The sequence below is a fragment of the Dasypus novemcinctus genome, chromosome 5, assembly GCF_030445035.2.
Source record: "Dasypus novemcinctus isolate mDasNov1 chromosome 5, mDasNov1.1.hap2, whole genome shotgun sequence".
Classification (NCBI taxonomy): Eukaryota; Metazoa; Chordata; class Mammalia; order Cingulata; family Dasypodidae; genus Dasypus; species Dasypus novemcinctus.
Genome location: NC_080677.1, coordinates 56,678,532 through 56,693,193, shown reverse-complemented (window position 1 = coordinate 56,693,193; position 14,662 = coordinate 56,678,532). Strand labels below are relative to the sequence as shown.

At 37.2% G+C, this 14,662-nt stretch overlaps 1 protein-coding gene across 2 annotated transcripts in view; it reads right to left on the bottom strand.

The window, feature by feature from the left end:
- Positions 1–1,012: 1,012 nt before the first annotated feature.
- PON2 (paraoxonase 2) overlaps positions 1,013–14,662 on the bottom strand; it is a 29,800-nt gene continuing 16,150 nt past the window's right edge. For both annotated transcript variants that reach the window (XM_004470728.5, XM_004470729.5), the window contains 7 exons: positions 13,157–13,212; positions 7,730–7,895; positions 7,061–7,187; positions 5,427–5,627; positions 3,151–3,232; positions 2,254–2,382; positions 1,013–1,623 (listed from right to left, as the gene is read on the bottom strand). In XM_004470728.5, the coding sequence (XP_004470785.2) occupies positions 1,465–1,623; positions 2,254–2,382; positions 3,151–3,232; positions 5,427–5,627; positions 7,061–7,187; positions 7,730–7,895; positions 13,157–13,212 (920 nt within the window). In that variant the 3' untranslated portion in view covers positions 1,013–1,464. The remainder of the gene's footprint in view (positions 1,624–2,253; positions 2,383–3,150; positions 3,233–5,426; positions 5,628–7,060; positions 7,188–7,729; positions 7,896–13,156; positions 13,213–14,662) is intronic.

Genomic DNA, 14,662 nt, shown 5'->3' with positions numbered 1-14,662 from the left:
TCACTGTATTATAAAATATATTTAATTACTCTTGTTCCCTGCCTTGGGCACATATGTTCTCATTTAGCTGTTATAAAAGAGCAGAGATTCTGTAAAAAGAAAGAAAGAAAAGTATATTTATCATTAAACAGCCTCTCAGATTAAAAAGAATAATGAACACACACAAATATGGCACCTAGTGGTGGCATATCCCAATTGCAGTTTCAGTTCTTTTGAATGATTTGACCTTTTAAAGACGAAAAAGAGTGCCACAGATAAATGCACAATAAACTTAGGATTTGATAAAGCAGAGCTTTTCAGTACTATGGTAGTAGCTTGTGCAGTGGCTAAGGGTACAGACTTTCACATTTGAAGTAGATGGAGAGCTGTGAAATGTTAACAATGGTATAATATCAATACCTACTCCCTCAGGGTTATGATTAGGAGTAAACTAGATAACGAACGTAGTGTTTTTAGTGCATTGTCTGGCACATTGTAAATAACTGACAAATATTTTGATGATGATAATGAAGATGGGAAAAAAGTATGAGAGGTCCAATAAAGTGCTTTGAGAAATTACATGAAATGGGAAAGTGTCTCTCCAGGGTTTATGATGTTTTTACAGGAGGTACAGTGAGTGCAAAGAACTCATGTCTGTGAGGCAGGGATTCTTGTCCCAGATCCCAGCATTGCCACTGGACAGGTGACTTCATCTCTCCTGGCTTCAGTTCCCATCTAAGTCCAATGAGGATGAGGGATGACCATCCTGCTCCAGCCATTTATCTCCTCTAGTTTCTGCGGTGGGCTCTCACTAAGGAAGAGAACCAATGGGCTCTTGATACTAACCTAGAATTAGAGTTACCGTATTTAGTTAAAATTTTGTTTCACTGAATTCTTTCAATAAAAAGTGTCAGCTTCCCATGACAGAAATTAACATTGCCATGCCTGCCTATTCCAAGGAAACCCTGCCTGGAAGTGGCAGCCCTCTCATTTTCCCTGAGGACATGGCTAATGAATTAAACACAGACACATCTTGTATTTTAGTCAGTCTTTAATGTAACTTCAACTCTTTAGTAGTAAACAAAAGTATCACTACAAATTGTTATCAGTAGTTCTGAACAGCTACAGTGTTGGAAGTGAGGTCACTCACATTTTAAAGAAATACAACCTACCCTGTTTCACAGGAATTCTTGCTCTGGCAGTTGAAAGGCAAAGATGAAACTTGTTTTGTGCAAGGTGTATTTACTTTACCTGAAGCAGCTTTTTTCTCTCTCATTTACTTGGCATCTTTGAAAAATTTTACATTTTACCTTTAGTTTAAAAATGCTATGAGAACTGAAGGGATCTTTGCTTACTGAAAAAAATTACCTAGATATACCATACATTTCTTGGTCAATTCTGCTGGTTAAATTCCCTTAGAATTAGCAATTGATAGAAAATTAATTGTTAAGTGAATTTGTCCCACTTGCATAGCAAAGACCCACGTTAGAGTTCACAATAGAGGGCTCTGTGGTATAAAGTGCCAATAAGCAGCTTCCCATCATAAACCGAGGCCACAGAACTTCCCTGGAGAATTGACCCATTATTGGTATAAACTGTGGTCACTGTGGGCGTCTCAGAGAGAATGTTCTGGATGCGGAGAACCTATTCAGGAGATAAAAAGGATTACTATGTAGCCACCATCACCCATGCCATTTAATCACCAATAGTCCCTGTCTTCCACACGGACATAATGATTAAGCACACTTGCTGTTGAAAACAGCAGTTACCAACCTTCTTAATGTCTAAATTAATGTACTTTTCCAAACTTTAAAGAAAGAACTTTCTTAAATCATCTAGTCATTCCATGCTAATACAGGATTGTGGATTATTAGAGTAATTCAGCATTAATAAAAATACTTTTAACTAATGTACTTGTTTTTATACTACTTTGACAATAACAAAACTCATGTCATGTGGTAAGCTGACAATAAAAGAGGTATGTAAAAAATTGCCAGTATGCCACACAAGAAGGGCACTGTCTTTATAAAAATGCCTTTGACCAGCTTCCACCATAATTTAATATAGCAAAAGATTTACTTTCCTTAAGGAATCTGAATAATGTGAAGTCTGCCAATTATTGGCTTAAAGCAATTTCAAAATCACTACATAATAGTTTACTGTTACTGTATTACTGGTTTAAAAGGACTAAACAAACCATCCCATGACAGTTTATTGTATTACTAGTTCAAAGGACTTAAATAATCAAGGTTGAAAAACTAAAAATATAAAAACCTCTGATGAGGGAGGATTGTTTGGGTCATACACGAAGAGCTTCTGGCCATTAGGATGACAGCCTGCCCAGATGTCCCCCGAGGAAGGATCAATAGATAAATTATCCACCAGTGTTTCCAAATTGAGTACCTTTCAAATGAAAAAAAAATGTTAGTTTTTAAATGGCACAAGAAACTTGATTAAATAAGTTAGGGCTAACCTTTCTTGCCTCTATGCATGTGGGAAAATCATACACATCTCCCTGTTTCCGCTCCTCTACCACCAACATTGCTCAAAATAAAACTAATTAAACTGGAGCCGCTTTTCATTTTCCCTGAAATTAAGGAAATTAGGGTGATAACAAATCTATAGGAGGTCAGGGTGATAATCTATCTGAAATCTCTCTAAAATAACGAACTCCTTTTCCCTTAAAAAATGCACAATAATCAGCTCAAAGAACACAATCCAAGCAAGACAGGAAATTCTTAACCTAAAATATGCATTGTTGGCAGGAAAAAAATAATAATGGTCTGGAACTCAATTTCTTCCTTCATTTATTATTGAAAGAACTAGAAACATGCATAAATCTTCATTTGAGAAGGCATCTATTAGGCCTTTAAATTATGAAAATTCTTACTGGAATTCATCTTGCGCCATCAGTGCTTTATAGAATGGGGCCCTAAATCCTTTGGCATTATCACTCCTAACCTGCTGCATGCAATCATAGTCAGTCCTTGTGATCATTGGGAACATGAGACTTCTCTAGTTGGAGGGAGATAATATTTTAAAAACCCAGAAGAGCAATGCTGGCATCCATATTCTGTTCTAAGAAAGATATTGCTCTAATATAGCATAACTATGTAATTTCAAAATAGAATAAATTAAAATCTGCATTAGGTATAAAAAAAAATATTTTACCTTCAGTTTAGTTAAATTCATATTAGGGTGTTTTTCCAAAACATGAATTTCATGAGCCAATGCATCAGCAACATAGATGTACCTTTGCAGAAAGGACACTTGTTAGAGCACTATGCCAATATAAAGCACAATGCCAATATAAAGCACTATGCCAATATAAAGTATGAAAGCACATGACTTAGTAACCTGCCAAGAAAATAATCAATGATGGGCCCTCAAGGAATGCGTGATAAAGTTCAATTTTTATTTAAAGAGTAATCTTTCAAAATCAATTCAGTGTTGCTACAATAATCATGGGATCGTGAAATTATTTTTCAAAGGGTGTGTAAAAGAAAAATAACATAGGGCCTTATTGAAATTATAAAGTCCATGATATATGCCACTCAAAGGACAAGAGAACAAAGGTTCTGTTTACGTAAAAAGCTTTTACATTCCACAATAAAATTTGTTATTTCTAGGGATCATTTACATGTAACAATAAGTGCTGCATATACACATTTCCTTAAAATATTGACAAATTTAAGAGTAAAAGATAAGCATTTATTCAGAACAATCTATCAGGGAGGTGGGGTGAATTAATGAACTATTTTAAGGTAATTTTACTCTTTGAATCAATTATTCTACAAGCATGGACTGAGCAAATACCATTGGTAAAGAAACATGAAAAAGACACAGTCTCCCTGCTCAAAAGTTTATAGTGCGTTGGAAAGATCAGTCTGGTTTGTATATACTAAACACCTAGTACAGCTTCACTGGTATCATAAAAATATTTAAAGTCAGGAGACTAAAGAATTTTCAGGAGCCCCAAAGGAGGGGGCAATTATGCAGGATATGGAAGTAGAGACTGGATTTAAAAAGAAGGCAGTGAGGACAAAGTACCTTCCAGGCAGAGGAAAGCCGGGGCAAAGGCACTGAGGCCAGAATGAAGGAGGCATATCTGTCACATCAGGAGTTCTTAACAGCCGGTGGAATATAGAGAGGCAAAATTGACAACAGTGCAAAAACTGGAGATGGACTGAAAGTAAGCTAAAAGCAAATTTAATACTGTTGCCCGAGAGAATGATAACCTAAAACACGCAGGTGTCAAAGGGAAGGGAAAAGTGGGCGAGAGTGGGGAAGGAGGTAAGGGCAGAATCAGACTTGCTCAATGGTTGGAGGTTACTGGGAAAAGAGGAGTGAAATCTCAATCCCCCTTTTATTATTAATTTTTAGTTTGGGTGACTGTAAAGTTTGACTTTCATAATAGAAATATGAGAGTTGAGGAAAGAGGCAGGTTTGACAGGAGAAGCTGGATCAGTTCAGTTACAGACAATTTAATTTCTACATTCATTTTCTGTACTCAACGAAAAGGAAGAAAACTGCATCAAGAAAATAGGGAAATTTTGTTGTCAAGGAATGCCAAATTTATTTCAGGTTACATTTTGTAGTTTAAGTTGTTCTGTGCACTAAGATAGTAGAAAAGAAAGCTAATAAAGAATTGAATATCCTTTTTTATGGGCTGGGACTGGGCATATAAAAACCAGGAGATAATTTTGGAGGGCAGTTTGGCAATAGCTATTAAGTTAATAAGTTAAGCTATTAAGTTAATAGCTATTAAGTTAACATTTAAAGGGTTTGCACTGTTTGAGAAAGTCGTTCTGTTTGTATAGGGATCTGCTTATGGGAACACTTGCAGAAATGTGCCAAGAAGACGTCCTCATAATAGCTCATTTAGCCAGTGCCCTAGCTGGGGCTTGAACCCAGGTCTCTTTGACTCCAAAATCTACAGATTTAACCATTATGCTGTAATTCCCCCTTAGGCAGTTTTAACTTAAAAAAAAAAAAAGATAAGTTTTTTCAGTGGTAAATGAGAACTATACAATGGCTTGGGAAGAAAAAGCACAGGCAACCTACTATTCCATCAATAGGGAACTGGATAAATTAAGGATCATCCTTATAGTGGAATAATATGCAACCAATTAAAATGATGGTATATTTATTTAAAATAAAATTCTATCTGATATTTTAATACATATATTTGATATATATAGTATTTTAATATGTATAGGTAAATAACATCCCATTTTATAAAAATTTACATTTATAAAACTAAATTCTATATCAAAATTTAACTGGTTATTGTCTTATGACCTCAAGTGCTTTCACTCTTTTACAATAAACATACATTATTTTCATAGTAAAAATGTCAAGGAAGCTATTTCCATGTTGAAAAGAAGAATATTTTTTTTCTCCTCATGACTGAGGAGAAATAAAGATATTTTTCAAAGGGGTCGTACTTCTCATCAGGTGAAATATTGATCCCATTTGCTGAATCAAATCCTTCCGCTACTATTTTAACTTCATTTGGACTGTAGTAAACAACATTTGTCCAGTGTAAGTTGAAGTATGTTTCCAAATACTTTAAGAAAGTATCAGTGAAATAGTGGTCATTGGTGGCATAGAAATGTGTGGGTCCAACAGCTACAATATCATTCACACTGAAAGAGAAAAATAACTTTGTGAAAAAAATAAAAAGCCTTGTTGGTACCCATATTAAAAGTATACAAAAGTATTACACAATACCCACTTTACATTGGTAAAAAGTCTTCCAGGAAAAGATAAGCTAAAATCACATGGTTATAGTCATTTGCAATATACTACAATGGTTTGTCAGAGAACAATTTTGTATGGTACCAGGTAATTTTGAAGGCTAGTCATTTAGCAATTATGGCAGACTTATTATAAAAGAAAGAACTAGGGGCTGTTAAGGTATTTTCTTTTTGATAGCAAGAAATAATAGGGTTCAATCCTGATATGTAGACAGAGCTGTCCATGTATAGGGACAGAACCTGGTTGGCTGGTGAGCTGGTCAGGCAGTCAATATCTGTCTAGATTCCAATTACTCAGTTGCTGGGTTTTCCTGAGTTTCATTGCTGAGTTATTAGTTAAACGAAGGCTGATTGTTCAATATCTACCTGATTCACAAAACCAACCTTTCAAGAATGAACAGGCATTCAATTAATAGATGGATAATGAAATTGCCATAGTATAATGCTTCAGGTGAGAGACTTACATGCTAAAAACAATTATAATTTTAAAACCAATTTTCAAGGGTGTTATTAAATTTAAATTCCAATTACCCTAGGTAAAAATTTCTAAAAGAGTCACTTTATTCTCTCTTAAATGAAAAATAACAGAATCAGGGAAAATGTGTTGCTTCCTTCTGAAAGAGCTCCATAAGGCAAAGCCTTCCTGAATGATATCTATACTTTTATTCATTATGTAGTACATTTTGGAAAAATGATCAGAAATTACATGCTGAAGCCCTAGATAGGGAGTAGAAATTTTTTAAAAATTTCGTCAAGTTTAAAATAAAATAACAGTAGGCTCATGCAAGCTAAGCCCTGGAGGAACAGATGATTTCTCCTTCAGCTACACCATCAACTAGCTTTATGTTCTTGAAGTAATGGCAACCCACTTCCAACTCCAATCTTTCCAATTCTGTAGGGTCATTAGCCTAACCTTTGAAAGCACTTTGGATAACCCCCCAAATAAAGCATACAAACCCCACATAAAGCAGGCCATTCTTTCTTGGCAGGACAGATATTATATTATCTGGGTGATGAGTCATCTCGGAGGAGTGCAACAGATTTAGTGGGAAAAAAAAAAAGTTGAAGTTTGTCTTCTACTCTCAAAATGGGCCCAAAGAGCATCTTCCTCATAGTCTACTTTTTGTCATTTCTAAGTGAATACACACAGAGCACTGATTATTATAATAGAGGCACAACTCTCATATGTGTTGCTCTCACTGCTCTACAAGAAAACAATACATGTATATATGCTTGGTATTTATGAAAGATGAGAAGTCTATTCTGGGGGATATTTGAAAATGCTAGAGATAAATTGGTGAATGAACAAAGGGAGTAAGTACCTTGGAAGAAACTCATGTGTGATTGTTTTTAGATGCAAAAGAGAATTTTCTTCCTCTATAAATTTAAAAATTTCCACTGTATTCTTGAATTCCGGGTGGTTTACAACAAAGAGATAAACTGTGTCATCTAAAGAATTGAAAGAACAGAGTCAATTTACAAGAAATAACCATTGGTCCTTTGGGCAGAGGCTGACATTTAAATACCACAAGCCAGGAAAGGTTGAATGTATAAGCTGTTAGACAACCTAACAGATCATTCTTCTTCCTTTGTCTTTCCCATCACTGTCTGTCTGGTAGTATTTCTGATCATTGGTCCCTTGACCTTTAAGAAAGAGTGTTTCCCACTCCATATACAGAATTCATGAATAATCTGATCATAGTTGAATTCAGAAATATAGTTCTTTTTTCAAATGCTATGATCATAGGTATAGGAAAAAAGTTATGAAATCTGAACCTTCCTTTAGGTACTAACTATTAGAAATTTCAAAATGTAGCGTACCTACTACTGTAAGCTGAAGAAGCAAATGATCAAGATGTTTGTATGAAGAAGACAAATAATTTATGAGTTCATTGTTCTTCTTTTCTTATAAATATAATCCAACTATATCTTCTATAATCATTGGCAAACCATTATAAGTTTCTTACTGATTATGGCTCATTGGCTCTTACCCTTGTCTATAAAAGTGCTGATGCCATGTGGGTTAAATGAAGCCAAATCAAACCCACGACTGATTCTCAATTCCAGTGCCCTAGGTTTTTCCTCTTTTAGATCCATCATTAGTATTCCTCCATGCTTATCTGGTGCAAAGCTGTGGAGTCCTTGACATTTTAGACCCTTTTTTAAAACAGAAAAAAAAAGTTATATGCAAATGGCTTAAACATTTTTGTCAACTAAAGTGAGAAACACAAATAAATGATAGAGACTTTGGTTAAAGATGGAGGCATAAAGTAAAAAACACAAAGAAGGGAAGTGGACTTGGCTCAATGGATAGAGCATCTGCCTCCCGCATGGGAGGTCCGTGGTTCAAACCCAGGGCCTCCTTGACCCGTGTGGAGCTGGCTCACGCACAGTGCTGAGGCGCACAAGGAGTGCCCTGCCACGCAGGGGTGTTCCCCGTGTAGAGGAGGCCCATGCTCAAGGAGTGCACCCTGTAAGGAGAGCCACTCAGCGCAAAAGAAAGTTCAGCTTGGCAGGAGTGGCGCTGTACACACAGAGAGCTGACGCATCAAGATGACACAACAAAAAGAGACACAGATTCCCATGCTGCTGATAAGGGTAGAAGCTGTCACAGAAGAACACACAGCGAATGAAAACAGAGAGCAGACAACTGGGGGGGTGTGGGGGAGGGGGAGAGGAATAAATAAAAAAATAAATATTAAAAAACAAAACAAAGAAATCAGAGAGGAGACAATAGAAAAAAATAATTGAAAGATAAAATGCTGAAAATGAACAAAATATGTGATTTTGCTGAGTTGAGGCAGAAGCCTGGGGGTTTTTCTCAGACAGTAAAACAGAGGTTGGTGGATTGGGAGATATCAGACAGAGGTGAGGATAGAAATAAATGGAGAGTTTGCATATTAAGAGTTGAAACCCTCAAGCAATTTGCTCCAAGAATGACAGCAGTCTTGGTCATTATTAAATCAATCATGACTCCCCTCCTTGTCTCATACCCTATATCCCATCCTTCAGCAGATCCTGTTGACTTTACCTTGAAAATACATCCATTCCTAACATTTTGAACATTTTTCACAACCTCTGCCATGACTGCCCTGGTCCAAACCACCATCACCTACAAGGTGAACAGTCTCCTAACTGGTCTTTCTGTTTCTGTCCTTCATTCTCTTCTGACCTCTAAATCCAGATGATGTTGGATGAGGCCACACCTTGCTCAAAATTCTCTAATGGCTTCCCATCTCAGATAAAAATTCTTGTGATGGCATAAAGGCCCTGTATGATATGCCCTTCTCCTCCTCCCTCACCACTCCCAGACACCTTAGCTCTCTGCCTTCATCTCCTATTTCTCCGTTCCTCACTCATAATAATTTGGCCATACTGGCTTATTTGATGTTCTTCCAACAAACCAAGCTCATTCTCACCTCAAGGCCTTCATACACACCATTCCCTCTGCCCAGGAATGCTTCTGCCCTAGAGATTCAAGGTTTCCTCCCTTAATTTCTTCATATCTGTGCCCAAATGTCAACCAAAACACTCCCTGACCTGGCACTCCCTGTCCTCCTTACCCTAGTTCACTTCAAGCCATTACCCTTATTGCCATGTGACATATACACATATTTATACATATAAAATCAATGCTATATGTTTAGGGGATTCAGGGTAGGAACAAAAAGGCTAGTGGAGGAGATTACTGTTGTTCCTCGAGCACAGCAAGCTCACCTACTCCTCGAGGCTTTTGTGCTGCTCTTGTGGGAGTCACTTTGCCACAAATCTGTAAGACTCACTTCTTTGCTTTCAATTGGTCTCTGCTTGTGGTGGTTTGGAACTGTATGAACCCCAAAAGATTATGTTCTTAAAGCTAATCCACTCCTGAGAGTGTGAACCCATTGTGTGCAGCATCTTTTGATGAAGTTACTTGAATTAAGGTGACCCATTCAGGATGGGTCTAAATCCTCTTCCTGGAGTCCTTTAAAAGTAGAATGAATAGAGAGAGAGGAGAAAGCTATGGCATCAAGAAGCTGAAAGCAAGCAAACCCGGTAGAGAAGGGAAAGACCAGCAGATGCCACCATGTGTCCTGCCATGTGGCAAAGGAGTCAAGGATCGCGGGTAGCCAGTCCTCAGAAAGAATCACCTTGACAATGCCTTGATCTGGACATTCTCAGGGCCTCAAACTGTAAGCTAATAAATTCCCATTGTTTAAAGCCAACTCATTTCATGGTATCTGCATTAAGTAGTGTAGGAAACTAAAACACAGGTCAAATGTCACTTTCAGAGACCTTATCTGTTCCCTATCTAAAAAGGCAGTGTGACTCTACCCTTACCGCTGTTATCAATCTCCACTGCCCCAGCCTACTTTATTTTTTGTTAAAGCATTCATTGCCGTCTTACGTATACTTATTTGTGTACTATCACAAGCTCCATGAGAGCCAGGACTCTGTCTTATTTGTTCACTGCTATATCCCGGTCCCTGGAAGTGTCTGGCTTATAGTACTGTATACTATACAGTATACACTCCACTGCCCCAGCCTACTTTACTTTTTGTTAAAGCATTCATCGTCATCTTACACATACTTATTTGCGTACTATCTGTTTCTCCCCACTGGATCACAAGCTCCATGAGAGCCAGGACTTATCAGTTGCACCAGGAACCTGTGTCTCTTTTTGTTGTGTCATCTTCCTGCGTCAGCTCTCCATGTGTGTGGCACCACTCCTGGCCAGGCTGCATTTTTTTCTGCTCTGGGCAGCTCTCCTTACGGGGCACACTCATTGAGCATGGGGCTTCCCTACACGGGGGACATCCCTGCGTGGCAGGGCACTTCTTGCATGCGTCAGCACTGCATGTGGGCCAGCTCATCACACAGGTCAGGAGGCCCTGGGTTTGAACCTTCCATGTGGTAGGTGGATGCTCTATCCGTTGAGCCAAACCCACTTCCCTACATGTTCATTTTGAATCCAGCTATTTCACTGAACTCTCACTCCTTTTAGGACTGGTCTGTTAGCTGAAGCTCCTGAATTGTTTAAAAACAGGCAATCACATTGTCTGAAAATAATGACAGTTTCATCTTTTTTTTTTCTCCCTCTTTTTTTTTTCTTTCCTGTTGTATTGGGTTATTAACAACTCTATTACATTACTGACAGGTGTGGTGGTATTGGGCATTTTCTTCTTTTGAACATATTGGGAATACAGCTAATGTTTCACCATCAAGAATGATGTTTGCTAAAGATTTTGGGAAAGTCCTCTAAGAGTTCTAGTTTGCTTGGAGCTTTTAATCAGCAACGAGTGTTGAACTGTATTTAATGCTTTGTTGGCACTCACTGAGATGATCTAGATCTTTTCTCTTTAAATCAGTTAATTAATAACATAAATATTTTACCCTGATTCATCCTTACAATCTTAAGTAAAGCCTTCTTGGTGATACCGTGTTTTATTTAAATACACTGCCTTATTCAGTTTACTAACACAAAACAGTCATATTTTATGCAAATTTAAAAGAGTGCAATAAAAAGTCAAGTCTCACTTTATGGACAAAATTGACATAATAGGAATTCCCTCCAATTAAAAAATTTTTTTTTCAACAAATACACTTCAAGGCTGGCAGGCCCAGCATAAAGAATAAACCGGGATTATGCTATTGCCACATGGCAGTGCCTCTTCAGCTGGTAACAATCTCCATTCTTTATCAGTGTCCTAGAAGCAAGAGCATAGTTTACATGCATGGGAAGCTCCACTAGTGATGGTGATAACGCTGTGATTATCTTAGCAGTCTCTGTTACTTAAATCTTATTTACATAATATATGAATGTCACCTAATCTCTTACTGAGTGCGGTGTTATTTATGAGGTGACCCTAAAATTTGTAACTGTGGAGTAGAATGGGTTAGATGGTCTGCAATACTACAAAGAAAGATTAACAACTAATATCATGACGTGTGTGATATTCATTCAGAGGGGAAGCACACTCTGCGAGGTATTACAGATAGTGCTAAGTAAATTTAAAACAGCATTCAAGTGGGAATGTGTCTTAATTTGAAAAAAAAAAAATCATTTAAGCAAGGGATGATAACAGAAGGATGGCAGGATTGTAGCATGCCCTTAAGCTCAAGCAGCTCTGTGTTTGGAGACCTACCCCTCCTATTTCAGATTTATTCGTATGGGAACACCTTGAAATAGTTGAGTTCTGGATTACTCAAAAATTTTAGATTATACCCTTTGCAAAGAAAATGCACTGTCTTCTAGATTATTCAAGACGCCTGCATCACTGTTGATGAATAATTTTGACTTGCAATCTCAGTGTTTTTTTCTAAGACTACAGACATGTGCACAAGTACATGCTTCTGAACAAAGCCAGAATAGTGCATGTATGTGTCTACCACTTTATTCATTCTGTGTAGTAGTGAAATGAAATTTTTCTTTTAAAATTATACTGGTTTTATTAAGTATAAATGTTCATGTTTCTTTTTGCTAAAGCCCATAGTGTTTCTTTTTTTCCTCACCAATAACCAGTTGCTCACAATTTTTCATATATAAAAATGCCTCATTCTCTTCTAAGCCAAGTTCTCTCACCTTTCTCTGAAATCTGACAACTATTTTACTAGTGTCAAAACTCTATTCTAAAGTATCTCCAAGTTTTTCATATCCCTTCTGAGTTGCAGAGGTTGAAAATAACATGCTGAGAGGGAAGAGAATAATTCCTTCTATAGGCTGCCTTCAGAGTCAGACGTTTCTTTCTCTGAAGATGCCAAGGACCCTTGCCTCTGCCCAAGCCAGGAAAGGAGGTGGTCAGAACCTTCCCACCTGCCCTCTTAACACGGATTTCCCATCAGAATGAACACAGGTGCAGGCCAGGACCACACACACCTATCAAGTTTCAAGGCTTTCTATTATATGCCTTGGTAGGATATTATTTTTTGGTTTCTAAGAATGAAGGCAGAAGTGAAGAGTATAAATAAATGTAGCTACTGACTTTCCATTTATAATAGGTAATTTGAGGAGGGAAGGCAGAGGAGGAAGAAAAAGCACCTGCCTTGATTTGGGAAAGCAGGTATATTACTGGAAAATAAATAATCACGACAAGAATATTTGCTTAAAATTGAGTGTCTCATGGATTGTAAGGGCAGATGCCATATTTAAAATAGTAAAATGGTAATATCTGATGCCCAAAATATCCTTTTAGTAACATGCTTGTAAAACACTGAATGCACTGGCATTATCTTAGTGCAACATGGTGGGGGAAATGAAGGGCAATCTCTACATTTGGATAAACTGGAGGAAATTTTCCAAGATCCTGTTTTGACCTATTTTCTTTTCAAAGCACATTTCAGAAAACGATGGAATCTGAAAACAAGTTTCTGCTCAGCAGGCCTAATGAAGTGCCCTTGTACCTCCACTACTAAGATAGAGGAGGGAAGGAGATACTTACCACACTAAAGAAAGCCAGACCATTGGGAAGTATGTCAATATCTTCAGAGCCAGCTTCTATAAGTTCAAGAAATAGATAAATGTCATGTTCAAATTCTGTTGTTAGCGTGTAATTAGAACTTTGTTTACTTTACTAGTGTCTGTATCTTTAGGGATGGTTCCAATTTTTTCCAAGGAACCACTCTTTTTAATAAACGTCAGTCTAAACTCCTTCCTGCAGTGAACTTCTGACTTTAAATATTAGATAGTGTGTATTTACTCAAATCAAAGTCAAGTAATCACCACATTATAGCTCTAACACAGAAAAAGTTGACATCTGTACTCTCTCATGATAAACATCCAGATGTCTGTAAAAAAGTAATTGACATCAGGGGAATATTTACTTTCAGAAGGAAGGGCTCACAGTCACTTAACCATGCAAATATCCTTGTCCTCTTTTCCGCTCATTCAAACTGAAGCAAACTCAGACATTTCTCTCATTAACAGAAATAAAACACCTGGGATCACACATGCCCTCTTTGAAAAAACAATGCCTACTTGTTCTCATAAGCAAAGAAAGCTTTCCCTTTAATCCTTAAACTTGGGCTTTAAATTACAGAAAAAACTAGCAAAAGAAAAATAATAAAAAATACCATGTACCTAATCCAGTCGAAGCTTCTAACTTCTGTCTCTGAGGCAGGCTACAATTACTATTGATTGTTTATTGATTGTTGCAGTACACTCCACATAGCACAGCAAATAATTAGACATAAGATCCTCCCAGTGGTCTTACTGTGTAAATTCCGCAGATGGATAATAGACCCAAACACAAGAAAAGAGGAATAAAAATCGCTTAGATTAAGCCAAATCATGACATATTCTCTGAGTCCACGAAATCCAATCTTCCTCTCCAAAGGATTTCTCCAAGATTATTTCTAGGTTGTCAAAACCAAACAGTCTCTATCTATCCCAGTCATTTTGTTTCTGATTCATGATTTTGCATTTACTCTGTTGCCTCCAGTGTTTCTTGTGCAATGAGAGTGGGGCCAAGGGAAAAAAAGGCTAAAAATTTTACTTTGTAAAAATGACCCACCAGTTCTTTTGAAAGAAGATAAATATAAGCTTAAATATGGCACAGTGGAGAAGTTTCTCAACCTGGGGTCTACGGATTCTTAAAGAGCCACAAATTGTTTTCAAAGGGCTATGAACTCCCAAAACTCCATGTTAAATTAATTTTTTATGTGCAGATAAGAATTTTTCTGCGAAAATGTTTGGCTTTCAGCAATTTCCAAAAGGGTCTGTGATCCCCTATAAGGTAAGGAAACACTGGATTCTAGACCTACAGTGGTTCTCAACTGGATGTAAGCAGGCAACTGGTCACACACACATACACACACATGCAAATGTACACAGCCAAACTATAGTCCCAGGTTTGCTTCCTGGATCCATTTAGTCAGAGCTCAATTCATTAAAATTTGTTTTTCCTGAAAAATCATTGAAGAAAATTTACTTCAATGTGTACATGCAT